Genomic DNA, 25,379 nt, shown 5'->3' with positions numbered 1-25,379 from the left:
GATGAGAACGGGGATGAGGTGTGGGTGGGGACTGGGTGGAGAGGTGAGGGTTTGAGACGAGCGACACGAGGCCCGTCGATACCGGATACCGTTTTTTGGGATCGCAGAATCGAAGACGCCGCCATCAAAGGAACTGAAAAAGAGGAAACGCAAGAAAAAGGGGGCTGGGCGATGATCCTGATCATCGTCCCGGCACGCTGGTCCAGTCCGCCCCGGACCCTCGATGATTGGAAGCCACTGGCAGGATTCTGTCTCCGCTCCCCGTTCACTTGTTCCTGCGTCGGGACCTCGGGCGAGGCTGATGGTCGCTCGTGGGCTTCCGTCTGGCTGTTACTGAGGTACTACGTCGTTCATGGGCAATTCTTATGTGGTTTCTTAGTTGAAGATGGCATATATGGACTCTATGGCGGGGTCTATTATGTCTTCCTCGGTAAGTGTATCTCGAGATAATCGAATCTGTCGATTGCTGTAGTATGGAGAAGAGCCACGGACGCTCCGTACAAGGCATGTGGAAGGGACGTTGGTCGCTCGAGACAGTATATTGAAAAAAAGATAAATGAATGGCCTATGTATCGAGTTTCATCTGTCATACTCAATGACTATATTCTTATAGATGCTTGTAGAGAAGAATTTGAATTCCGGCTTCAAAGAAAAGAGAATATATATATCTCATCATCGTCTGCATTGATTTGGTCAAATTGCATGCTCGGTTCAATTCGATCCTGTCAGAATATATCTCGGGTCTATTGTAATCGAATTCATAGGTAATGTGTACATATATGTATATACATACTTTCGAACCGTGCAGAGAACATACCCACATAGCCTATATAGGTATTCCTCGCCTTCGTGAATCGGAAAGTCTCCTCCATGAGAGCACATCTCCGACGGGATCACCTGCCCCGTGGATCTACACATACGGATACATGTTCAAATATGGGACCAGATCCTCGACCTAGAGTCCCACGGGCGGTCGGTGTGGAACATCACCAGTTCCATGGATCTGGACACCATCCAACAACCGTTTAATTCAACCTCAATTTCCTATAGCCAATCGCTGCATGTTCACTGTATAAGAGATAGCATGCGATGGAATGTTCAGGAGCTTGGCATCTTACACGTACGGAGTTTGAGCAGGCATTGTTGTGGAAGCACTATACGGTTCCAGCAATTGATATACTTCAAGGTGCCGAGAATGGGCCTTAGCCAGTTCAAGAACCAGCATCAAGCCAACATTCAATCAATTGCAAGTCAAGACACCTCCCACATGCTGAACCCGAACTATGAGCTCACCCATGAGCTCTAGCTCCAACAGAGAGTTCCGTTCTATTGAACTTGAGCTCCCGTCGCGTTCACATGCCCCAATTCCAATAAACCCAAACTCTCCGTTCCCTGGCAAGAGCGATCATCTCGCTGATCTACAGGCACTATGGTGGTTTTCAAGAACTCGCCTCCCAATCCCACCCATCCAGAACTTCTAGATATCCCCTAGACGGTGATTAGCTGTCGTCCTTCCCCTGCTGCTTTCTCCGCGGACTCGCAGCCGGCGCCCGTCTCCAATCGCGTAGGCTAAAGGATTCCCACGAGGGCTAACTGGCCCCGCCCACATGGGTGGAGCTGGTCCCCCTCCGTCGGGTTCGCCAGACTCTTTCCTCGTTGCTGGGTACCCAAACGGTTTTGCATAGAGTGGAACGTTTGCAGGAGGAGGTTTGGCCTCAGTCACCGTCATCATTACGCAGAGTGCTCCTTCCCAACGGCAGGATGGGAGGCATATGCAGGATGGACATGGGGCAAAACTAGGTTTTCGGAGATTGGAGGCTTGTCGAAGTTATACTGTAGGTCGCGCGGGCGAGTCAACTTGGAAGAACCTCCGAAGTAAACCAAAACTCAATTGAATCATCGTTTTTTTCTTCCCCTGTTCCCGAGAGGCCCGGAAGTGAAATGCCGACTCCCCAATATCAGCCTGGCTTCTTAGTCGTATCGCATCTGTCTTACGGAGTTCTCCGTACATGTTACCGTCACGACACAAGACGGGGTATATGGGATGTATTCTAAGATGTATTCTAATACTGTTATTACTTCTAATACTATATCCATATATGCTACCGCTGGTGACGTTCTCTGACTACAGGGCATACATGCATACTTTTGTTTTTTCCGCGTACGCCTAGATCGATGTCATCGAGCAAGAGCCCGAGCAATGGCCTGATTACCACGTCGCATCGCGCCGGTTCATATTGCAGACCAGGATTCGAAGCACGAGCCCCCCCAACATGGTCGAGTTCAAGAGACAATGGCCGGTCGGACAATGGGCACCGCCACTGCGCTTCCGACGCCCTTGGTGCCTTCGCCGCGTGGTCTCATCTGCGTCTGCAGCCACTGTCAACGGTAGGAACGTCAGCAGCTCCCATGCATTCATAAGCTCGCCCCCGAGGCTCGGCCTGGAGCGGAAGCTAGGCAAGCCACATGGGGAATGTGCAATCACTGGGCCTTCTAGAATGGTTCTGGTGCTGGGTGGGAGCTTCCCCTCCCCCCTTTTTACTCCATAACCCTGCGCTGTTTTCATGGTGCGATTGGCTATTGTTGCAGGCAGGGAAAACATAACTAGAAACTCAAAACGATTAAAGGCAATAACAACAAAGACCACGATTCAAGACCGTTGTTTGGAACTGGAACAGGGGGATCGTGAGAATATTATCCGAGATTCTGCCAATGACCCGTCCACGGGCTGGACAGGGATGTGTAGAGGGGCCATCTGCAGTCATACTCGGGGGTGGGGTTTCACACTCTCTTCTGGCCTGCTGTTATGCGGGTTACTGCCTGTGTAATTGGATGTCTTGAGAAGAACAGGAATTGCAGGAACCAGGAGGCCAAGAGATTTGGAAAACGCCCCGAGTGGTCCACGCCGCTGCATCGCGTCAGTCTGCTCGTCAACCCCAACCACCATCGATACTCCGGGGGTAGTGGTAAGGTCTCTTGCCGCGTCGTGGGCCGGGATTGTCCCTGAAATCCTCGACTCCCCAGGCCGCCCATCAAGTAGTTCGATTGGTTCAATTGAAATACGGATCATCCAGGACGAAGTATCGCACTTTAAATATCTTATTGGATCACAACTGGCGGCGAGATCGAAGAAAGTTCACGCGCGACGTGCCCACACCGGTGTCACATCAGCGGGAGCCGCGGCTGGTCCACCCGGGACGCGGTCTTGTCGCGAAATGAAACCCGGCGTAAGAAACACGCACATACGCCTTTCGGGTCTGAATTTTTGGTTCTGTTTCATGGCTTTGGAGTTGTGATAGAGCATACAAGGACGTATGATCAAATGGTATGATCACAAAAATGCCCGCGCACCGACTTGATCAACCCCTCCCCCGGGTTGCCTGGGCGTGGGGGAGGGGGGCACATGACGGTAACCGGGCAAGCAAAGAGAAGCCGTCACACCTGGGCCGTCAGAGCTGAATTTCCCATGTCATGATCAGTATACTCCAAAGTCCGTAGTGAGCGCGCGAACGTGCCACGGCCGATCGAAGGGAATAATGGGAGCTTTCCGCGAATGGAGTACAGAGGAGTCGAGGGTGACGAGGAAACCTGCCTGGTGTTGTCCTCCGTACGGTTGGTACCTGCGGTGGTACCCGTCAGACAAGTGGATAACGGCTCTGCGGTCCTTGGTTTGTCATTGGGTAGCAGGTAGATGTCAGTTCAGAAGGACCACCTGCAGGCAGGATGAAGGATGAAGAACTGCTCCTTCGGGTGTTCGCCGTGGGCTGTTTTACTTATGCTCGGTGCCTATTGGAGGAATCTTGTCGATCTCACGCTTGACAAAGTGTCGATGATTGATCGTTCCGGGGAAGAGAAGGAGAGAAATGGACGAAAAGGGCGAACTATTGATTAATTGGGTTCTTGATTGTCAGGAGCTCCGGAGCCTCGTTGTATCCAGTTTACGGTACGCGAATACGGGACAGCAAGGCCTGGATCGTCTACCGTAGACCAGACCCGATTCCCCGATTCTCACTGTACCCCGATGTCACCGCATGTAATCTATTACCAGCCTCTGACGGTTGGATTCTCCACGCCTTGTATGATTGGCCAAGGTCATGAGATGCCCGCTCTGGGTGTTTTTGACACGAGTACGGGCCCATACCGCCGTACGACCATACCACTATACCGCCATACAAGCCATACAAGCCATACAGACCAGAACGCCGGACTCCGGCCTCAGGCCTCAAGGACACTCCGCGACGCTCAACCTCAACAGAGCAGGCGCTTTGATCGTCTCATTCGTCCCCCCTCTCCCAGACTCCCTCCCTCCTTCTCCCTGGAAACGGATGGAGATCTACGTTCATCCTCTGATATTCTCCTCGGTCAGGCTCAACATACCTCCAGAACTGTGATTTGAAGAGTCTTGTTCTGGTGTCTTGTCCCCTACCAGACTTCAACCCCCCCCCGGAAAGTGGGTTGCAAAATTACCCACCCGCCCCCTCTCTCACACCTCCAAAGTACCGTCAAATATTCCTCCCCTAAAGGCCATGAGCCACGGGGGTCACTGAGCACAACCTTTATTCCCCCTTCCCTCTTCCTCTCCCCTCCCCTCCCAACCGTGAAACGAGTGTCTCTCTCTTTCTCTCTCGCTTCTCCCTGCGAGTGACACTCCATGTTGGATTACCGCGCGGCAGATTTGGCTGTCGAGACTGATTCCGCATTGGCCTCCAAGGCCGGGGCTTTCGCGACCGCTTTCGAGTACACCGACGAACAGGCCACCACCCCCACCGCCGCCACTCGCCATCGCGGCCGGGGGACGAGTATCTCGCACCCGGATCGCTGGGATTCTTCCCCCAAGAAAAAGATGGCAACAGGATATGCGGTCAGCCCCGAACCGCCGGCGCTGTTCGTGCGGGCCATGTATGATTATGACGCCGATGACCATACCAGCCTCAGCTTTCGCCGCGGAGACATCATTCAGGTCCTGAACCAGTTGGAAACTGGGTGGTGGGATGGTGTGATCGATAACGTACGCGGCTGGTTCCCCAGCAACTACTGTACGATCATCACGGAGATGGATGACTTTGGCGAGCACCTGACGCATGGCCACGAAGATGGAGACCTCAGCGCCGACTCCGGACTGGAGGAGGACTACGCCAACGGACACGAAGAAGAGGAGGATTTGGACTCCGAGGGTAACCCGCGCGACTCACAACCGATCCTGCCCATCGAGGGCATTCCCGTACCAAAGGAGCAAGAAGAGGCGGCTTTCTGGATTCCGCAGGCGACCCCGGATGGCCGGTTATTCTACTTCAATACACTGACCGGGTACTCGACCATGGAGCTACCGTTTGAAAACCCAACGTTGACCAACGAAGTCGGCCCTCGCGACCGGACCAACTTTTTCGTCCCCGATCAAACTCGGCCACCTCCTGAACTGATGGCCCGCGGGTTTGAGCGGGACGAGGATGAGTATGACGGTTCCGCATCCGAGGCGGAGGGAGAATCTTTGATGCTGGCTTCGCATGACTCGATGTCTCGTCGCCGCCAGTCCTTCATGGATGGCGTATCTCCCGCCACCTCCATGGACTCCCTCTACCCCCCTGCCAAGGAAATGAAACCTCCTCCCGTGACTAAGAGTCAGACGACATACAACAGTGGCGCCACAACCAGCGCCAATACGTCCATCGCCGAAAGCTTTTCCAGATCGTCGATTTCATCCAATACCCCCCTACATTTCGTTGACGATGGTTTCGCCCCGCCCATTACCTGGCCCCTTCTGGTCGATAACATGCGCTACGCCGTGGAAGCGTATCGCCAAACCCTCTTCTCTGGAGAACAGTCTGAATATGTGAGAAAGGCCGAAGATATCTCTGATCACCTGCGGATGCTTCTGGCTGCTGGATCCGATACAACGGATAATCATTCAGGCAACCCGTCCATCATCTCCACCAATAAGGCGTTGTATCCTCACTTCCGAGATATGATGTCTAAGTTTTCCAAATTGGTCCTTTCATCCCATATCGCTGCCGCTGATTGGCCAGGTTCCGACTCGGTCAATAAATGCCTGCAGGAGGCAGATGGGGTGATGCAAGGAGTCTATGGCTATGTGGAGGTTGCGCGACAGCAGCGCGGGGACAATATTCACCGTATTGTCCCTGGTTTCGTCAGCGGAAGCTCTTGTGGTGGCAGCTGGCAGAATAACGGTGTGTCTTTGAATGCATCTGGCCCCACATCCTTCCTTGTCCCCGAGGGTGGTGATTCGCGAAATGAGCCCTCGGTCTCCTTGGACTCGGCCTTGCTAGATCATATCGACGTTCTTAGACGGTCCTTCGTGGGCAGTATTCGTCGTTTGGAGGAGCGATTGTCGCTTGACCAGAACATTATTACTGTCGCAGAGCATGGCGAGTTTGCCGATGCGATCTCAGCGGCTGCTATCAAGGTTGTTGAACAGTTCCGCCCGTGGATCTCCACGGTGGAATCGATCAACCTTGTACCCCTGGGAACCAGTTTTCAGAACCCTCAATTGGTTGACTTCAGCTTGCAGAAGCAGCGGGTTTATGATGGCATTGGCGATTTCATTTTGAGCTGCCAGGGCGTCTCTGCCCCTCTAGCGGATGAATGGGCTGAACTTCGCGGCGATTCTCTGATTGACCGAGTGACTGCCGTGCGCAGTGTAGCTAAACAGCTGGAAAACTATGTCTCGCAAATCGGGTTCTCTCTATCACTTCTTCTGGAACAGATCCCCGAGGATCAGTCATCTAATCCTCGAGCCGACAGCCGTTTGGAAGAGGCGGATGAGTCCCTTAACAAGACCGTTCATAGCCGGGGTGAATCCCAAGCGAAGATTGCCACAGAGTCAATTGGCATCCCGTCTTCCTATGCCCTGGGCAAGGAAAACAACAAGGTTCGTCGCAACATGGACAAGGCTCAGAGATTTTTTGGCCAAGCACCACCCGCCGCCATTACTCGCGAGCCTATCCGCGAGCCTGTAAGAGAACCAGAAGAGACCCCATGGTTTTTGAAAATGGACCATGAGGGTGAAGTCTTCTATGATACGAAGGGTGATGTACCAATTCTTAAGTGCGGAACCCTATCTGGTCTGGTTGAACACCTCACACGTCACGACAAGCTCGATGCATCATTTAACAATACCTTCCTTCTCACATACCGCTCATTTACCTCTGCCTCTGAACTCTTCGAGATGCTCGTGCAACGGTTCAATATCCAGCCACCATTCGGCTTGAACTCCGATGATATGCAAATGTGGATCGATCGCAAACAGAAGCCAATCCGCTTCCGTGTGGTAAATATCCTTAAGAGTTGGTTCGACAATTTCTGGATGGAGCCTAACGATGAGATCAATATGGATCTCTTGCGTCGTGTGCACGCATTCACCAAGGATTCCATTGCCACCACCAAGACCCCGGGTGCTCCTACCTTGCTCGCTGTCATTGAACAGCGTCTCCGGGGCCAGGATATCTCTGTTAAGCGTCTTGTTCCAACCCAGAACACTGCCGCGCCGCCGCCAATTACCCCAAAGAATATGAAGAAGCTCAAGTTCCTTGACATCGATCCAACGGAGTTTGCTCGGCAGCTGACCATCATTGAGTCGCGCCTCTACTCTAAGATTCGACCTACTGAGTGCTTGAACAAGACCTGGCAGAAGAAGGTTGGCCCCGATGAGCCGGAGCCGGCTTCCAACGTCAAGGCCTTGATTCTGCACTCCAACCAGTTGACTAACTGGGTCGCGGAAATGATCTTGACTCAAAGTGATGTCAAAAAGCGTGTTGTGGTCATTAAGCATTTCGTAAACGTTGCCGATGTAGTTTACTCCCCTCGTCCATTTTGCAATCTTGATTCAAGACTAATCGGATCATACAGAAATGTCGCGTCCTCAATAATTATTCCACATTGACATCCATTATCTCAGCTCTTGGCACTGCGCCCATTCATCGGCTGGGCCGAACATGGGGCCAGGTCAGTGGCCGCACCTCCGCCATCCTGGAACAGATGCGCCGTCTGATGGCCAGCACCAAGAACTTCGGCGAGTACCGCGAGACCCTGCATCTTGCAAACCCTCCGTGTATTCCATTTTTTGGTATGATTCGTGACCACAAATACCATTATGGTGTTGATTGAAGTCTTCTTCTCTCTCCACCGTTCCTGGGCTTTAGAACTCATACTTGTTAGGTGTCTATCTCACGGATCTGACCTTCATTGAGGACGGTATTCCGTCGCTTACCCCGTCGGAACTAATCAACTTCAACAAGCGAGCCAAGACCGCGGAGGTCATCCGGGATATCCAACAGTATCAGAACGTGCCATATCTCCTTCAACCCGTCCCCGAGCTCCAGGACTACATTCTCAGCAACCTGCAAGCCGCCGGCGATGTTCATGACATGTACGACCGAAGTCTCGAGATCGAACCCCGGGAGCGCGAAGACGAGAAGATTGCAAGGTATGCAGAAGCTACAAGCAGAGACAAGAATTCCTTGCTTTTTGCGACTACCGTCGCAATTCTCCGGTGATCTGTCATGCAGCACCTTTTTCATGTTTCTTTGTTTGATTTTTTTTTTCTTTTTCGGGCATGGTGTCTGGCTCTTTCGGCGATACCCAAATTTGACCATCATATTTCCAACTTTTTCAAGAAGGATGCGCTTTGAATGCTTGTGGAAATTGAGACTAACCACATTTGACGTTTCAACCCGTAGATTGCTCTCCGAATCCGGTTTCCTGTAAGCCGGGTGGCGGAGACACCCCTGTTGAAGCTGCACCTACGGGCGCGCGTCCCCATCCGAAGATCGCAGATGCCCCTTCGCCCCCAAAGAAATGCGCTAGAATCGCGCCAATCAAAGCCACCGGCCATACGATGCATGCCGACACTGGCATCTTCTCGTCTCACCATCCTGGGACTAGCAGGGTTCGATACGCCCCCTCTTTGGGGATCGCCGGGCCATGCGACCGTGCCCAACGCATCCTAGTCCCCGCACGAGCTCAATTTCCTTGGAATCATCGATCACCGGTGCATCCGCCGGGCCTTTTTCTATCCCGAATAGGCACCAAGACGATGCATCTTCCTTCTCATACAGTACCTACTTTCTCGTGCCCCGCGATGTGGTGGGGTTTGGTGGTACTCCCCCTCCATCTACGAATCATCCTGACTGCTCACACGACCCCCTTTGCAGCAGTCATTTCTCATGCATACCCTTGCTAGTACAGCGATACCCTCACATCTCGCATTCGATATACCTATTCTCCGATATAGAATTTTTGTGGGGCCGGGATCAATTCTGCCATTTCCTGGCATTGGCCTCGGAACGCCTAGTCCGACCTCGCTGGTGCCCATTACCTGATCCCTTTCCCCGTGTACTCACTTTTGAACCATCACACATACTGGCTATAGGTTCGGTGTACATTTTTTTCAAGGGACACGTCGACTTCACTCCCGACTTGATCTCCTATCTCATTTTTGGCTCTTTGTCTTTTTGTCTGTTCCCACATATCCCTTCTTGTTATCGCTGGAGTGAGGTGAGCCATATTTTCCAAAGGGCTAATGTCTGGACGCCATCTTCTTAATGATCTGTTACGATTTGAGACCTCAGTTCATGCCGGATGGACTTTATTTTCACTGTATTCTTCGGAGCAGACTGTTTGATTCTGTTCCGTTTTCTTCTGTATCTATTGTTTCAATACCACCTGGTTATCAACTGGAAAAATCCATGCCTGCCGGATCAAGAGTTAATTCTGTTTATCGATCTATTATGCTAAATCGTATCTATCAGCTAATCCACTTCATGCCAGGGTCACCCTCAGAAGTATTTGAAATCATTTGGTCATATGTAGCTAGCGCAGTTCAGATGCAAGTTCTATGGCTGTGATGTATCACTTCTGCTTATCTGAATGTGACCCACAGAAACAGCAATAACAGGACAAGGAGTGGTCCGGGAGATGCCGCAGCCACGCCAAGATCGTCAAGGCTTGACTCGCCAAGCGCCAGAGACGCCGAATCCAGGCACAAGTAAATTGATGAAAGAGTTACAAAAGAGCGGTAAAGGAAGCGTGACAGTCGTATCAATATCTAGGTAGGTAGATGGTATGCAATGAAGACCAGCCTCCTTGCCGGGGCCTAGAATCTAGATGCACTTTAGGTTGCGGGAGCGGTCTGGCCGCCAATATCTTGGAAGAGCTTTCTTTTCACCTCGGAGGCCAGGAGCCCCTTGACTTCCTCCGACACAATCCGTTGCCCGCCCCGCACGACCTTATCTAACTGCTGGTCTTTGAGGTTCATGGTAGGACCCCGCGGTCCACTGTTCTCAATTCCTCGCGACGCCTTGCGCATCTTCTCGCTGAGATCCATCATTTGCTTGCTGCTGAAATCGCGGGATGTGAATAATGGGCTCTGACTGAGGGTAGCAACCCAGTACTTGTTCCAGAGGAGAGACATGATCTCGGTATCCAGGGTGCTCTTGAAATGGGTGGTTTCGAGGGAGTAGTATTGATTTGCATGGGCGCCAAAGTCCTCCGCTTTGCCCAGCGGAATGGTCTGGTACTCATCGTCCTCGTGTGCCTCCTTTGGCGGGGTATAGTTCATTGGGAAAGTGCGGAATGCGCCGATCTCAACGCGGCCCGCCGAGATCGTACGCTCTGGGTCGATCACAACCGCCACGAACGGCCCCGTCATCTGCTGCGTCTGCTGCGTCGACACATCGATACCGGAAAGCCAGCACCCGTACCCGGGGTGGCTGTGGTACCAGCCCACCGCGTTTTCCATCCGGCCCGCGTCCCGGCATGACTGTAGATACGACACCATGTATTCGTTCGCTTCATCCTGCGCATTCACGCGCGTCTCTGTCCCCTCGACAGGCAGCCGAAAGGCATCTGTTACGACGAATGTGTTTGGTAGGATGTACCCTTGCATCAGGCCCATGACTTCCAGGGCTCCGCCGGACCGGGCGTGCATCACCATTTTCAATAACGCTGTTGCGGATATGCGAACGGATTTGAAGTAGTATGGATCTTTGGCCCAGGGTTTCTCGTCGTTCAGGGCCTTTTGGGTGGCTTCATTGTATTCATAGAGGGCATCGCGCTGAGGGTCGAAGACGCTGATGGAGTTCTCGAGTTCTGATGTAGATAGTTAGGTTTATCTCGAGTTAAACTGCTGTTTTGTTGTCAAGATGGTGGGGGAAACGAACCCCAGGACTGCTGTGCAGCCTGCATTGTGGTGGGTGAAACGTTGATATGAGGTGTTGGAGTACTTAGGAAGAGATGTCATGAATTCGTGGGGATCGAAACGCTGAGAAAGCTATTTGGTGGGGAGTGCTAAGGTAGCTTGTCGTCGACAGCAATGAACGCGGAGAGAAGCGGTGGGGCAGATTGAGGCAGAACTGTGGGCGGTCAGATCGAGGGCCCGGATGAGTCAGCGGTTGCCCATGGAGACGATCGGCCCCAAACATTGGGGCTTTGCAAGATGAACCTGTTATCATCATCGGTCCCGCCCTGTTCTCTCCCTCCCCTCATAAACACCCCCCAAGTCTCCATCCTCCGCTTTTCATGTCTCTGAACTGACCACTCTCGCAACCCACCTTCGTTTCGCTTTCCATTGTTTGGCATCGTGTGTTGGCCACCCCACGCGCTGGGCTCTGTGTTTGGATTCCTTCGGCACCGCTGTCGCAGAGTCGACATCCTGTCGTTGGAGTGATTCACTCTCCTTGATATTCAGATTCAATAATTGCGCCGCTCATAGCAGGGTCTCAAGCAGTCATGGCCGTTGACACAAGTTACTTGACCACCCAGGTCAACAATATCGTTGAGCAGCTGCATGGCATTTTCGATGAAATTGGCGTCCCCGCTCATGAGCGCGAGTCCCGCGAAGCAGGGGTAGGATCGAACGTGTTGCCATGATTTAAATGAGCGCTAATGAAATCTTTAGCTTTTCAGCGCTCTGTCAGAAACATTAAATAACCATCTCAAACTTGTTGATGAGTAAGTGGCCACCATAAACACACTCTTCGTGACAGGATCAAAGCTCATCGCATCCATTGCAGAGAAAAAGAGCAGATGACACAGGAAGCCCAGCGCCTCATAACAACCATTCAACAACTAGAGGCGTCCTTGGGAGATGAACAAGCTAATGGACAATACGAGCTGAGTCGCGATGATCTTCGCATCACCTATCCGCTTAACCGGTGTATTGCCTTCCTGCGCGAGAAGAACGACGCCATGAGCAAACTGCACCGGGAGCGCTTCGAGCAAGTTAAGAGTGAGATCGATCAAGTGTACCTCCCCTTAAATACCAATGTGCTGACAATCGCTAGAACTTGTCGACGCCCTTGAATCATATTCGTCTCACCTCGAGTCCTCTTTCCTGATAATCGAACTACCCCCCACTGCCCCCGGATCAACAATTCCCCCAAGCTTCGATCTTTCACCTGCATATGTCACTTCCCTGGACTCGGAATTCTCCCGCGTCTATGAGGAGTATCACCGTCGTGTTGCTTATGTCCAAAACACATCCGAGGAGATCATTAAGCTTTGGGCTGAGCTTGGAACCCCTCAGGTGCAAACCGATCCCAACATTGTAAAGAACTATCGCGAGTCACCAGAGCAGCTTGGACTGCACGAGACTGACCTGGGCAACTTGATGGCCAAGCGTGACAAGCTCCTCGATGAGAAGAAGGGCCGCGAACGTAAGATCAAGGAACTCCGGGCCTCCGTGGAGAGCCTTTGGGAGCGATTCGGAGTTGAAGAGAAGGATCGTAAAGCATTCCTTTCTGCCAACCGTGGCTGCGGTCTCCGCACTATCAACGAATTTGAAGAGGAGCTGACTCGCCTCAACGAGTTGAAGAGACAGAACATGCACTTGTTCGTCGAGGATGCTCGCTGCCGTCTGCAGGAGCTCTGGGACAGTCTTTACTTCTCAGAAGAGGAAATGCTTGACTTCACCCCTGCGTTCTCTGATGTGTGCAGCGACGCCTTGCTTGAAGCCCACGAGGCCGAAATCTCCAGACTCGAGACTCTAAAGGAGCAGCGAGCCCCTACCCTGGAAATGATCGAGAAGCACCGCAGCCTTTTAAGTGACCGTGAGGCACTCACAGCCTCGAGTCAAGATGCTTCCCGTCTCATGGGTCGCGGAAAGGGCGAAAAGCGGGATCCTGGCAAGCTGCTACGCGAAGAGAAGTTGCGTAAGAGGATTGCAAAGGAGCTCCCTAAGGTCGAAGTTGAGTTGCGTAAGGAACTCGAGCACTGGGAAGATGAGTTTGGTCGACCTTTCTTGGTTCATGGTGACCGATACCTTGACAGCTTGACTCCTGCCGTCAACAAAGCGCCTCCTCGCTCGAAGACTCCTTCTGCCCCCCCGTCCACTAGCAGGGCCAGCGTTATCAGACAGCAGCCGGTCTCTCGTCCTGGTAGCTCTATGCGAGGTCCGCCTCCTCCTCGCTCTGCCACCAAGACTCCCACGGGTAGCAGACCTGTGAAGCCTAACACCATCGGTTATTCTGGATCTAGAGCCGGTGCGAAGTCCCCTTCGAAACTTCCTGCTCGTGCGCCATTAAGCAACATGCCGCACGGTAACAATTCGCCTGATCGTCGCACTGGTCCGGGTGCCTACTCGGTCAGCACTATCAATGGCAAGATGCCTCCGCCCCGAGGACCGCCACCTAGAATGCGTGCCTTGACCGTGGAGTCCAAGGAGCGCAGCAGCTACTCCCTAGATGTCCCGCGCGAGATCCCGCGCTGCAATAGCGCCATGTCTACTGCCTTCGTCCGGCCTGTCAGCCCTGAAGACGTGTATGACGATCGTCAGCGCTCTTTTATGAGTGCCTCTGTCATGTCTAACTCTCGGTCGACGGGATTCTCTCATTCCTCTCACTCCTCAATGTCATCCTTGAACTCTTCTATGCAAGGGTATCCTCGCGCCAACCCATATTTGCAGCATGCCCCGCCTCCACCAGCTCTCCGTCAACCCTCCAATGCTTCCAACTCTTCGACTGTCAACACTGCCACTTCCGGTTCAGAGAACTGGGAGACTTTCGATGATGCCTCTGAGTCTGAGGTTGATGCCAGCGACGTCTACTACTCCAAATTGCGAGCTGCTCATGGCAAGCGATTCGCGCCAGATGATAATATGGATCTTTACGGAAAGAAGGCCAAGGGAATTCGCAGCGTGAGCCCTGACGGGCCACATCCAGGCCAGGTCCTCCGTGTCGCCGGCAGTGACACGGAGTGGACCGATGATTTTGAGTCTTACTGATTCCTCCTAAAAGTCAATACGATATTCTCCCGCCCTAAGCGCCTGGCGCTTATTGCATCTTTCCGTTTCCCGAACTTTGTTCTGCTATTTCCCCGGCGCATCAGATTTTGAGCTGTGGTTATGCAATCGTTTGGTTTCACTGACGATCCCATGACTGGACTTCTGCATGGCTCATGGCTCATGGTTCATGACGGACTTCGACGATCCATTTAATGACTGAGCTTTTGCTTTTTCAGATTCCTTCCCCTATCCAGTCGCCTTTGGGCTGGTGTCTTTCCCGCACACAATTTCTCCTCCTCTCGCCGATTCCCACTTGTTTCTTTTCGCTTCTGTGTTCAAAATTATGAGTTCGCCATGTCATTCCTGTTCATTCTTTCTTCTATTTCATCTGTTGATGTTTATCAAGTCCGTCGCTTTCAAGGTGGCTTCTTTTGTCCTGGCTGTTGCTCGATTCTTGTTCCAGACGGACTGCGTTCCATCGCGATGGACGTGTTTTTTTTTCTAATTATCCTCTTCTTTTGACAATTCTTCTTTTCTTTGTTTTCTGATGGTGGCATGGTGTTATCTGCTCTATCTCTTTTTGTCTTATGGTTTTTTTGTCCTCGGTTCGGTGCTCATGGTTCCTTTACTATTCCCCTGATCTCCTACGGCCTCTGGAGTCAGGATTCTTTTTTTTTTTTTATCTTGCGTTTAATTTTTCCCCTGTGCGTTCGGCTCTAGCGCAGTACAGTGTTTCCGTTGTGTAGTATTTGCTGATAATATCATCTTCTGAACTGGAAATTTTCCTCAAACTCAACTTCTCCAAATATTTGAGAGGAGCGTAATACTGCGTTGGTAATTTGAATTTCAGATAATAAGTATATATGCTGGCCGTTGTTTATATGCTCCGCACTTCTGCAACTACAACTATTTATACATGGACGTCCCATAGTATCATACACTGTCGCCTTTATCTGTCCTTGGCATTCTTTCCCGGTCATTTCCTAGGAGCCAAAGACCCCATCCAACTCCGATCCTCCTCCATCTGCTTCTCCGCAGAAGTCTTGGGAACCCGTCGTCCCACCTGCGGCACAAGAGACTGCGTCAGTTTCTTCGCATCCTGGATCCGGCGCAGTGTCTCCTCGCGCCCCAGAATCTCCATCGTTTCAGGGATTCCGGGCCCAGGGGCAGACGCAGACAGCGCCCAGCGGAGGTAGTGATACAGCTCTTTCTTAAACACCTTGTCAGTGGCGATAGGCGTACTACTCCTTTCCTCGGGAAGAGTGACCGAGTCGGAGCCGTCATAAGAAGTGATGTTAAAACGGTGCGTCTCAACGGCCCAGTGGGCTGGGGGAACGAGGGTCAATGCGGCGGCTGCGGTGTGCAGCGCTTGCATAGGTACCGTCGGGAGCTCAGGGGAAGTGGAATTGGTGAATGTATATGGGACGCGGTCGAGGTGGGTAGTGAAGAAAGTAGAGTTGCGCTCAAGAAATTCTTCGGCAGTTGTATAGGATTTGGCGTCTGCGCGCAGGAGTGGGGTTATATAATCCGAGAGAGTGCGGCCTTGGAGAATTGCGACTCTATGTTGATGTTAGTAAAGGAGGGTTATTTTACTTGATAGGTAGTGGTGGTGAGTTGTACAGTTTCTCTTCTGGGTGAGTTTCTTTCACGATAGCGCAAGTCCTGTTGACCATCTCATCAAATTGTGGGCCACTATTAGCTGCGAAGCGCTGTGCATGGGCTTTCTGGAGGAACCAGAGTTTCTCGAAGGCGACAACAGTGTTGCCACGAGTGATCTTGAGGTTGAACTGAGGATGGCATTAGTGAGTCGACTGGGTCTGCCGCGAGTGGGAGAACTTACAATCTGCTCGAGCTCTTCTAAATTGAACACATCGGATTTCTGGGAATGAGACCAGCCCAGAAGTGCAGCGAAGTTGACTAGCGTGGCAGGGAAAATTCCCTGCTTGTCCTTGAACGATGACAAGTCGATGTCGGCGTTTCGCTTGCTTAATTTCTGCCCATTCTTGTCGACCAGCAGAGGAACATGGCCAAACTGTGGTGGTGTCCACTTGAACGCATTGTACAAGGCCATATGCATCGGTGTTGAGGGCATCCATTCCTGTTAAACATTAGTAATAGGTCTTCAATTATCGGAGTATGAAGAAGGACTTACTGTTCCCCGGATAACATGGGTGATCTTCATACAATGGTCATCCACCACATTTGCCAGATGATATGTAGGATGCCCATCAGATTTTACCAAAATTGGATCATCATAGACTCGGTCGATGAAGTCCAGTTTGCTGTTGTTGGGCTTATTTTGGCCGGTCTTGCCGTAAACCAAATCATTGAACATGGGGTATCCTTCCACCTTCAGCCGAACAACGTGGGCCTCGCCCTTCGATGCTCGGTCCTCGGACTCTTCCGAGGAGATCCCAGCGCATTTCCTATCGTATCCCGGAGGCAAACCCGCTTGACTTCGATGGCGCGCGAAGGAGTCGAGACGGTCGGATGAGCAGAAACAACGGTAAGCATGACCGTTCGAGATCAAGTCGTCGGCGTGGGATCGGTAGATAGCATTTCTATCGGACTGTGATGATGGATTGTTAGTGGGATTTTGATTAGAAAAGGGAGCAATGCCTTACTTGTCTGTAAGGTCCGTATGGCCCGCCAACAACAGGGCCTGTCGCGGAAGGGTTAGCTTATTCGGAAACTCTGCGTATCCATAGCCCATTTATCCTACCTTCATCCCATTGCAGTCCTGCCCATTGCAAATCATCATAGAGTCGCTGCTCGGCATCCGGAATCGTTCGTTTCTGTGCCTGTCAGTAGCCATTCCCACCTGCCAGATCACCCCACACTCACCTGATCGGTATCTTCAATGCGGAGCAGAAACTGGCCTCCAGTTCTTTTAGCAAGCAGGTAGTTGAATAATGCCGTCCGTAGAGACCCCAGATGGAGGTATCCAGTCGGTGAGGGCGCAAAACGCGTGCGCGCAGGGGCGTCGGGGAGCTTGGTCTTTTGTTTGCGAACATTTGCGCCCGCCGAGGAGGAGCATTTTCTGCATTGAATACAGGTCCATGATCGCCGGGCAAAGAGCCCTGAGTATGAACTCCTCATAATGGGCAAACCTGGAGCCTGGATTGGGGCCTGATGGGAATGTTTGCAAAGTGGTCCGGTTGGATGCAGTTTTTCTGCGGAGGTTCGGCAGCTCCGCGCGACTCTCCGACAAAATTTCGGCTGCGAAACTCCGTTGCATCAACACCATCGCACTTCCCCCTCGTGTTGCGCTTTTCGTCGTCCTTTGACTGTTTTTGTCTCGCGGACCACTGCGACGTCTTTTGCATCCTACATTTTTGCTTCACATTATTCCCATCTAGACAAGACCCGCACTCAGTATGTTCTCTTCCCTGTCGGTGGTGGCCGAAACTTCCATCGCCCCCGGTTTTACTAACTGGAACTGTAGTGGCTGAAGTTGAAATCGACCTCTACGGTATGTGATTGTGCTGTGACGACAAAATGAAAGAATACAACGCTGACAAGGCCTTCCCATGACAGAGGTCCTAGAAGTCCACCGAGGCGCAAGCAAAGATGAAATCAAGACAGCCTACAAGAAGGTAATCTAAGCACCTCTCGCTCCACAATATGCCGGATACTAATGAATATATATAACATAGGCTGCACTTGCCAATCACCCTGATAAAGTCCCGGAGGAGGAGCGCCCTGCTGCTGAAGCCAAGTTCATAAATGTGCAGAAGGCCTACGAAATTCTCTTTGATGAACAGAAGCGCCACATCTATGATACACATGGCATGTCCGCATTTAATGGCGCCGGCGAACCTGGAATGGGCGGAATGGGCGGTGGGCCTGATATAGATGATCTCCTGGCCCAAATGTTCGGCGGGATGGGCGGGATGGGCGGAATGCCTGGTATGGGCGGAATGCCAGGCATGGGTGGTATGCCTGGGGGTGGACGGCCCCGGAGAAGTCGAAATGAGGAACAGGACTGGGAAGTCAGCCTGGAGGATCTTTACAAGGGCAAAACCGTGAAGTTTGCCAGCACCAAGAACGTTATTTGCAGTCTTTGCAAGGGCAAGGGTGGCAAGGAGAAGGCGAAGGCCAAGAAGTGCTCGACCTGTGATGGTCATGGAGTCGAGGAGGTAATTACCCAGATGGGACAGTTTCTCACCAAGCAGACTCGCTCCTGCTCCGTGTGCAATGGACAGGGCCAGTTTTTCAGCCCCAAGGACAAGTGTAAGAAGTGCAAGGGACAGCGGACCAACGAGGAAAAGAAGATGCTGGAAATTTATATTGCTCCTGGCTCACGGTAAGCTCCACGCCCATACCCTATGCTCTGATGATTGTACTCACAGCTAGACACAGCGAGGGAGAGAAGATCATTCTCGAAGGCGAGGCAGACCAGGTGCCAGATCAGGAGCCAGGCGATATCGTTTTCAAGCTGGTTCAGGAGGAGCACCCGGTTTTTGACCGCGCAGGCTCTGACTTGCGGGCTGCTATCGAGATCACCCTAGCTGAGGCCCTAACTGGTTTCTCACGAGTTGTTCTTAAGCATTTGGATGGGCGTGGAATTGAGATCAAGCACCCCGCTGGCAAGGTCCTTTCCCCGGGCCAAATCCTCAAGGTCCCCGGTGAGGGTATGCCGATCAAGCGCAGCGACGCACGAGGTGATTTGTACCTTGCTGTGGATATAAAGTTTCCGGAAGAGAACTGGAAGCCCACACCCGAAATCCTGCAGAATCTTCAAGAGATCCTGCCTAATCCCCAGGCACCGATTACTGCAACCACCGTGGATGAGGTCGAGTACGACCCCAATGGTAATATGGAAGAATTTGGTGCTCGGGATGCGCAAGGTGGTTCCGCGTGGGTGGATGATGATGAAGACGAGGATGAGCCAGCGCAGTGCGCAGCTCAGTAAACAAGCCTATCGAGTTTTCTTATGCTACTGCGACATAGAAGGCGTTACGGGGTTCTGCATTTTCGTGTGGGTTTTCATTCTATTCTGGATATGGACATCTCCCTTCTTCGATCATGATATTACAGTAGACCAGATACAACGGAATTTGCTAGAATTGAACTTGTTCATCCTTAGAATTCTATTAACCAAGTGACGATAGATTTTCCATCATTAGAGTCCGTATTGAGAACAGATCATGTGACTTGCTTGTCACTGAGTCCCGAACTCCGACCACGTCCAATGGGAAGTCCGATTCTTTCAACTTCGTTTCCTCCATCGCTGTCCCTTGGACTATTCACAATGCGTTGAAGAACTTCAAATTTCCCATGCTGGATGCTGAGAAGATCAAGTCTCCGGCGTATTGTGCGCTGTAGTAGCGACAAAGTTGGCATCAGAGCCATCCGCCCTGCTTTCCTGGATGCTTCCCACCACTATTTCCACAGCGTCACAAGAAAAAGAGTCGACGTTAGTCAACATGGAAAGATCGCTACTTTAAATCGCATTCCAAAATCCCGTACACTCTTGACTGGGTTTATACCGCCCATCTTGGTCCCACCGGCCATTTTCTTCGGGCTTCTTGTCGGCCTCTGGACCTGGAAATGTTTCTGGATCATTGTTTTGCAAAACAAACTCCTATATCTTTCCTGGCTTCCGCCATTTTCCCGATCAGATAAAATATCTGAATACGAGGCTGAATGCAGACCGATTCGATGGGAAGAAAAGAAAATCCGCAGCCTCGATGGCACCAAATTAACCGTCTGCGAGGGAAGTATTCCGGTTGGGGATAGTACCAAATCACTTCCTTCGGACCCAAAAAAAAGATTGGTTGTAATTTGTTATTTCCAAGGGAATGGGGGGTCAACCCCCTCCGTCTACCACTTCTATCACAAGTTTTAAGGACGATTTCGACAATGTCAAAACCGGTGGCATCACTTGACGCGACTAGCTTCAAAATACTCGCTTTGTCGTATCGTGGCTATTGGACATCCTCGGGCCGTGCAACTCAATCGGGTATTGAGATGGATGCCCAAGCATTCTTGAAATGGGTGTCCGAAACTTACTCAAAGCCGGACACTGATCTCCAAATTATTCTTTGGGGGCACAGCCTCGGATCGGCCGTCGCAAGCTCTGCGCTTCCCACATATCTCTCTTGCCGACACATTAGAAGTGTTGAGAAAAGTGCTAATCTCGCACCAATATCTGGATTGATCATGGAAGCGCCAACTTCTAATATCAGAGACATGCTTATCAGCTTATACCCTCAGAAATGGCTTCCATATCGATACTTGTGGCCATTTTCGTGGAATACCTGGTGCAATGCTACTGCCCTGAAAGAGCTATCTGACTGGAGAGACCAGCAAAGTCACCGGCTTAGCCCACAATCTCAATCGCCATTTATCCCTGCTATACTCATCCTGTCTGCTGAAAATGATGAAGTCATCCCGCCCTATGTGGCCGGTCAATTGGAATTAAGATGCAAGGAGCTCAATCTGCAAGTTTCTAGAAAACATGTACTTGGCGCTATGCATACAGAGGCATTAATGAAGGCTGATGGAAGAGACGCGATGGTCAAATTCGTTATGAATGTTGTTGCTTAATAATTACGGAGTCAAATCTCATGGAATCTTATAATCTCTTTGGATTGGGGGAGGTAAACACCTGCAATATGCCGGTACCAGTCATATTACGTGGTTTTAAATGGCGGTGTGCTTGGAAATCTAGATAGAATAAGTTTATTGCTATAATTAGATTAGATTTCAAAATAGTCAAAATTACCTATAGGGTTTTAGATATATTTATAATAGATTATTTGTTAGAGAATAACTACTTGTACAGGGTAGAAAGCCTGTCGACTAGGTAGGAAGATAAACGTCAAGTAAGGAAAGCAAAACACTGTTTCTTGCTATCATGGATCTCTCCATAATCCTCAATTTATGTACAGGTTTCAACACCTTCCCACATAACCAAGGCAAAGGCGATGGATCACATTACAACATGCGGTCTGACGTGGCCTATATGTAACAGAGGTAAGCAAAGGCTACAGGGAAGAGGGGTTCATGAATCCCTAATGGAAGGGCACCGAACCCTCAGGGCCTTGTAGGTCATGCATCCATGTTGGGGAGAAGTGGGGCTGTCATGACGGAGCCTGACCGATAAGGTGTCTAACTGACACCTGAGGCGTGTAGTTGGGAATAGCCTCATGTTGCAATATCATATGACATTATTATATAAAATAAAGCTTGAATTTAAAACTATGTAGTTGAATTAAGAACACTATGGCTAATTTACTATTTATTCCTAAAACTAAATAAAGTATTTACTTCCTATTAGCCTAGAGAAGATAAGAATTATAGAGGGAGTATCTAGAAACTACTAAAATAATAATATAAATAATATATAACTCGAAGAGTTATAAGGCTTAGTAGGTTTATCCTATTTAAAAACTTATAGATATCCTTATTAATTTCAGGCGAGGATATGAGGATACCCGCGGGTATTGAGGATCCTACGGCAGCCTAGGTAGCCTAAACGCGATGAATGGTCAAGAATGGTATTTCCCATCGTAATCACCCTATGAAAATTTTGCTTAGGGTTCTGAAATTTTGGTTAACGGACAGTATTAAAATTTTCTCTTGGTGTTCAACGGTTAAAGCCGCTATTTTTGGGCAAATTATGGATACAAGATCACTATTGTCGACAGACTTGCAGGAACCAACTCTGATTGTTAAACACGCAGCGATTGTTTGAGCCTGGCAGATAGATCAACAGACATCAATTATCACGACCTAGGTAGGTTCAGTACTCTTCAGATATAGATTCAACCGGGTGGTGAAATTCCGTATGGAGATTCAATGCTTCTGGTCTCAAGATTTGATGGTATAGGCCAAGTCTGTAACCAGAGGAAGCCGCGTTAAACAGGGCCTCATTCAAGTCGCAATTCAAAAGTAACTCAAAAACTGTACCAATAAATCTAAAATACAGCAATGTCATGTAATCCACTATTTTCTTGTGACACATGGCCTTCTGCTCTTTGTTGTGGACTCTTTTCCCAAAGTGACCGATGGCCTATCGCAAGCTTCCATTCCCTCATCACTTTAAATAGGCCGGGAAATATCATGATCAGCAAACTGATACCGATAACAAGTCCAGTCAAAGTGCCGAGCCAATAGCAAAGTTGCTGATAATAAGGCGCTCGAATATCTCTCATTGGAAATCGAGGCTGTGAGGTTGACTTGCGTACAATTGATACAGCAGAAACTCAGAAAATCCTAACGTGCCGAGCGAGTCTATGAATCTAAAATTAAACAATAACCGCTCATATATCATACTTGAACATTCTGCTCAGCCTTACGCTTCTCTACCGATTTTGAAGCAGCTTATCCCTGGATTTCCACCTTTTTTCCGCGTGGGGTCTTGTTTCATGAACGTCATGTCGCATTCCTTCCGCGCCTCAACGATATTGTGGTAGCCATTGGTCATAATGGCCTAAATGTTTCCCATTGAACATTACGAGAGATGGAGTGAGCTTCAAAGGCTGCTTCCGCATGTGAGAAAGGTAATGAAGTCGATATCTGACGAGCATGAAGAAGATTGACTGCATGTGGCTACGATTTGCTTCAATCACAGATGGTATCTACGGCTTCGAGGAATGCACGAAGAGGCAGAAGTGATGCAGTGATTGGCGTTGGATGCACGAGAGAAGGTGGTTGGACTCGAGTATCCTGACATTTTCACTGCTATCAACAACCATTCTCAGCAGGATATCACTAGCATCGCATCGCCGCCTTTAAATCCGTTGCCCGTAACTCCGTCTAATTCCGTTAACAGCTTTGGGGATGACGCCGAGTAGGAGACCGTAGCCACAGCTCGGATCTGTACTATTGCAAACTTTTCTCTTTTGTGGTCTTGTAACTGCTATTGGACCATTTTACTCGTGAATCGGAGCAAAAAAAGCCTAGCTATACTTCAGGCAAAGTGTCATCCTAGCTCCCAGGACATCTCATCTCGAATGAGTGAATCAGAAATACAACAGCCTCCACAAAAGAGAGTCTAACCCCCTCCACCCGCAGTGATAAAAAGGATCTGAAGGATCTTTCTCACCTAGAACACTTCCCGAAGGGCTCATCAGCAACCCCGGGCCTCGACCACGGCCGGGATGGATGCAAAAAGATTCGGCACTTCGGCAACGGCCCGGATGAGAACGGTAGTGGCAAGTTGTCCGAGGAGACTTGTCTCATGAACATTGCCAAGACCCTCAAGGACGTGAAGGTGGAGTATGCCAAATTCGAGACGTTCCTGCGGCGGTACTACAGCGAATGACTCGCAGACGAGGAAGAGGAGCCGATGGGAGGACACAAAGAAACCTGCGGATGAGGCCGAGGTGACATCAAAGAGGAGGAAAAGCCCAAAGCCGAGCCTGAGAAATAGGTAGGGGGTATTTACAAATGCCACATCTATATTATGAGAGCATTGTGATGTACATGAAATCGTGACTAGGTTTCATTTCTTGAGGTGCTGTCGTTTCGGTTTTTTTTGGTCTGTGGGGTTGAGGAAGGTGATATGGGGAAGGAGAGGGAAGGAGAGGAAAAAAATGATAAGACTAAGGGATGAAATTCGCTTCGTTGAATTCGTAGGCAGTCTCAAACTAAGACCTGGATAAATCACAATACCAACTTGAGCAGTTAACCGCCTTCAAGCCAGATGCAACGTCATATTTGTTGGTCATATGGTAAACTGTGAGGACATGGCACCACCATCAGGAATCCATAAATAGGCGAAAATGTCAATGATTGTCGGCGTCTAGACTGAAATTATGTCACAAATTCATGATGCTGTGAAGGGGGTCAAAGTCCTGACAATGTGGCTGTATACGTCACACTAGATCAGTTTTAAAAAATGTGATCCCGCCCCAGGCGCTAATATCAGAGGCGCTACACTACGCGAATTTTACTTCTTCTTGACCAATCAGTTTTTACCATGTTCCAACCGTGCGAGCGCCTGTCTGTTGTAGTGGAGAGGCGCTATGTGGGTTTGATTCGGCGGGCGCTTCGGTCGTGGATGATCCATAGTCACATAGAATCCTTTCAGCCTCATGCCCAAGTCAACGTTTACTTGTGACTCATGCCAGTAGCTCTTTGGCTCCGTACTGATGGTGGTCAAATAATAGATTTTCAAGTGGGAGATGCTACTTAGTAGGCAAGGGAGGACACACCTTGATTGAGACGATGGTGTGATTATCGTCCCCTTAGCACCCAACTTGAAGTTCTGAAGTCGATAAGACCCGCATAACTGATATGTTGGTAGCATAGCATTGAATTCTCGCGGCCTACCAATCACTCAGTCCATCTGCCTGCTCTCTATTTTGGACTTTTGGTCTAGTGGTATTCTAGTTGGTAGTAAGGTCGGCTTCAACGATCGTTCGTTTACAACTCTTATAAGAGGAAGCAGTAACTGCCACGATAGGAATCATAAGTGAATAAATTATAGTCTGAAGCGCTGACGTTGTTTTCTTTTTTTAGAGACCCGGTATCTATATAAGGAGTGTATTTCAGGAAGAATTAGATATTCAATCATCAGATATCGTCATTCACAGTTTCCTGCTATACTGAACTTCCATAAAATCTCTTCTATCCTTCTACAAATTCAAAATGGCCGCTGCTCCAATTAGATTCTTGACCGTCGTTGAGGTTGTCAAGCTTCACCAAACGCTTATCCCCGGGGGTAAGGCTACCCAGATAGCTATGCTTGAATCTTCGGTCAACGCACCGGGGAACAAGAATCACTTCGGGGGCGAAAAGGACATTTTCAAGCTGGCAGCATCTCTGTCCTCTAGCTTGATGCTGAATCACCCATTCGCAGATGCGAACAAGCGTACCGCTTTGCTCGCAGCTGATGCATTCCTGAATCTCAATGGCTATCAGTTCATGGACAAGAATAATCAGGCCATTAAGGCCGCTCACCTTAATCTTGTTACCAATAAAATCAATGCCGATAAGCTGTCTGCCGTTTACAGAGCGCAAGCGCAAAAGATGTGAACAGATCGCTAGCAATATACTAGCTTCTTTCGAGACTTGGAAAGTATGTGGATCATAGCACCTTGATATTGTTCACGTTGAGATCAAAAAGCGGCGCTGTCAAGGATCGGATTGTCTCTTGGAATTCTTCTTTTCATTGATGGATATATATGTTTAT

At 50.1% G+C, this 25,379-nt stretch overlaps 8 protein-coding genes across 8 annotated transcripts; 6 read left to right on the top strand and 2 right to left on the bottom strand.

Annotated features, from left to right (window-relative positions):
* Positions 1-4,651: 4,651 nt before the first annotated feature.
* On the top strand, positions 4,652-8,510 carry N7462_004968 (putative cell division control protein Cdc25; the record flags this gene model as incomplete). Its single annotated transcript, XM_057076693.1, has 3 exons — positions 4,652-7,804; positions 7,864-8,080; positions 8,173-8,510. 3 exons carry the CDS (start codon positions 4,652-4,654, stop codon positions 8,508-8,510), a joined length of 3,708 nt encoding a protein of 1,235 aa, XP_056936198.1.
* Positions 8,511-10,126: 1,616 nt separating this feature from the next.
* Positions 10,127-11,199, bottom strand: N7462_004967 (Mov34/MPN/PAD-1 family protein; the record flags this gene model as incomplete). Its single annotated transcript, XM_057076692.1, has 2 exons — positions 10,127-11,103; positions 11,175-11,199. 2 exons carry the CDS (start codon positions 11,197-11,199, stop codon positions 10,127-10,129), a joined length of 1,002 nt encoding a protein of 333 aa, XP_056936197.1.
* A 543-nt stretch (positions 11,200-11,742) lies between these two features.
* N7462_004966 (putative microtubule associated protein (Ase1)) lies at positions 11,743-14,233 on the top strand (the record flags this gene model as incomplete). The annotated part of the gene is made up of 4 exons (XM_057076691.1): positions 11,743-11,859; positions 11,912-11,964; positions 12,027-12,241; positions 12,297-14,233. 4 exons carry the CDS (start codon positions 11,743-11,745, stop codon positions 14,231-14,233), a joined length of 2,322 nt encoding a protein of 773 aa, XP_056936196.1.
* A 976-nt stretch (positions 14,234-15,209) lies between these two features.
* N7462_004965 (glutamate--tRNA ligase MSE1) lies at positions 15,210-17,332 on the bottom strand (the record flags this gene model as incomplete). Its single annotated transcript, XM_057076690.1, has 7 exons — positions 15,210-15,792; positions 15,854-16,020; positions 16,074-16,331; positions 16,386-16,802; positions 16,858-16,895; positions 16,956-17,028; positions 17,078-17,332. 7 exons carry the CDS (start codon positions 17,330-17,332, stop codon positions 15,210-15,212), a joined length of 1,791 nt encoding a protein of 596 aa, XP_056936195.1.
* A 431-nt stretch (positions 17,333-17,763) lies between these two features.
* On the top strand, positions 17,764-19,148 carry N7462_004964 (putative DnaJ domain protein (Mas5); the record flags this gene model as incomplete). Its single annotated transcript, XM_057076689.1, has 3 exons — positions 17,764-17,829; positions 17,890-18,539; positions 18,590-19,148. 3 exons carry the CDS (start codon positions 17,764-17,766, stop codon positions 19,146-19,148), a joined length of 1,275 nt encoding a protein of 424 aa, XP_056936194.1.
* A 950-nt stretch (positions 19,149-20,098) lies between these two features.
* On the top strand, positions 20,099-20,785 carry N7462_004963 (uncharacterized protein; the record flags this gene model as incomplete). Its single annotated transcript, XM_057076688.1, has 1 exon — positions 20,099-20,785. The coding sequence occupies one exon, from the start codon at positions 20,099-20,101 to the stop codon at positions 20,783-20,785; it is 687 nt and encodes a 228-aa protein (XP_056936193.1).
* Positions 20,786-23,196: 2,411 nt separating this feature from the next.
* N7462_004962 (Multistep phosphorelay regulator 1) lies at positions 23,197-23,507 on the top strand (the record flags this gene model as incomplete). The annotated part of the gene is made up of 2 exons (XM_057076687.1): positions 23,197-23,200; positions 23,221-23,507. The coding sequence occupies 2 exons, from the start codon at positions 23,197-23,199 to the stop codon at positions 23,505-23,507; spliced, it is 291 nt and encodes a 96-aa protein (XP_056936192.1).
* Positions 23,508-24,835: 1,328 nt separating this feature from the next.
* N7462_004961 (type II toxin-antitoxin system death-on-curing family toxin) lies at positions 24,836-25,222 on the top strand (the record flags this gene model as incomplete). The annotated part of the gene is made up of 1 exon (XM_057076686.1): positions 24,836-25,222. One exon carries the CDS (start codon positions 24,836-24,838, stop codon positions 25,220-25,222), a length of 387 nt encoding a protein of 128 aa, XP_056936191.1.
* Between the last annotated feature and the right edge of the window lie 157 nt (positions 25,223-25,379).

The sequence above is a fragment of the Penicillium macrosclerotiorum genome, assembly GCF_028827735.1.
Source record: "Penicillium macrosclerotiorum strain IBT 26536 chromosome Unknown utg000003l_segment0_segment0, whole genome shotgun sequence".
NCBI lineage: Eukaryota > Fungi > Ascomycota > Eurotiomycetes > Eurotiales > Aspergillaceae > Penicillium > Penicillium macrosclerotiorum.
Note: the sequence above shows the minus strand (reverse complement) of the source record. Positions and strands in the feature narration are given on the sequence as shown.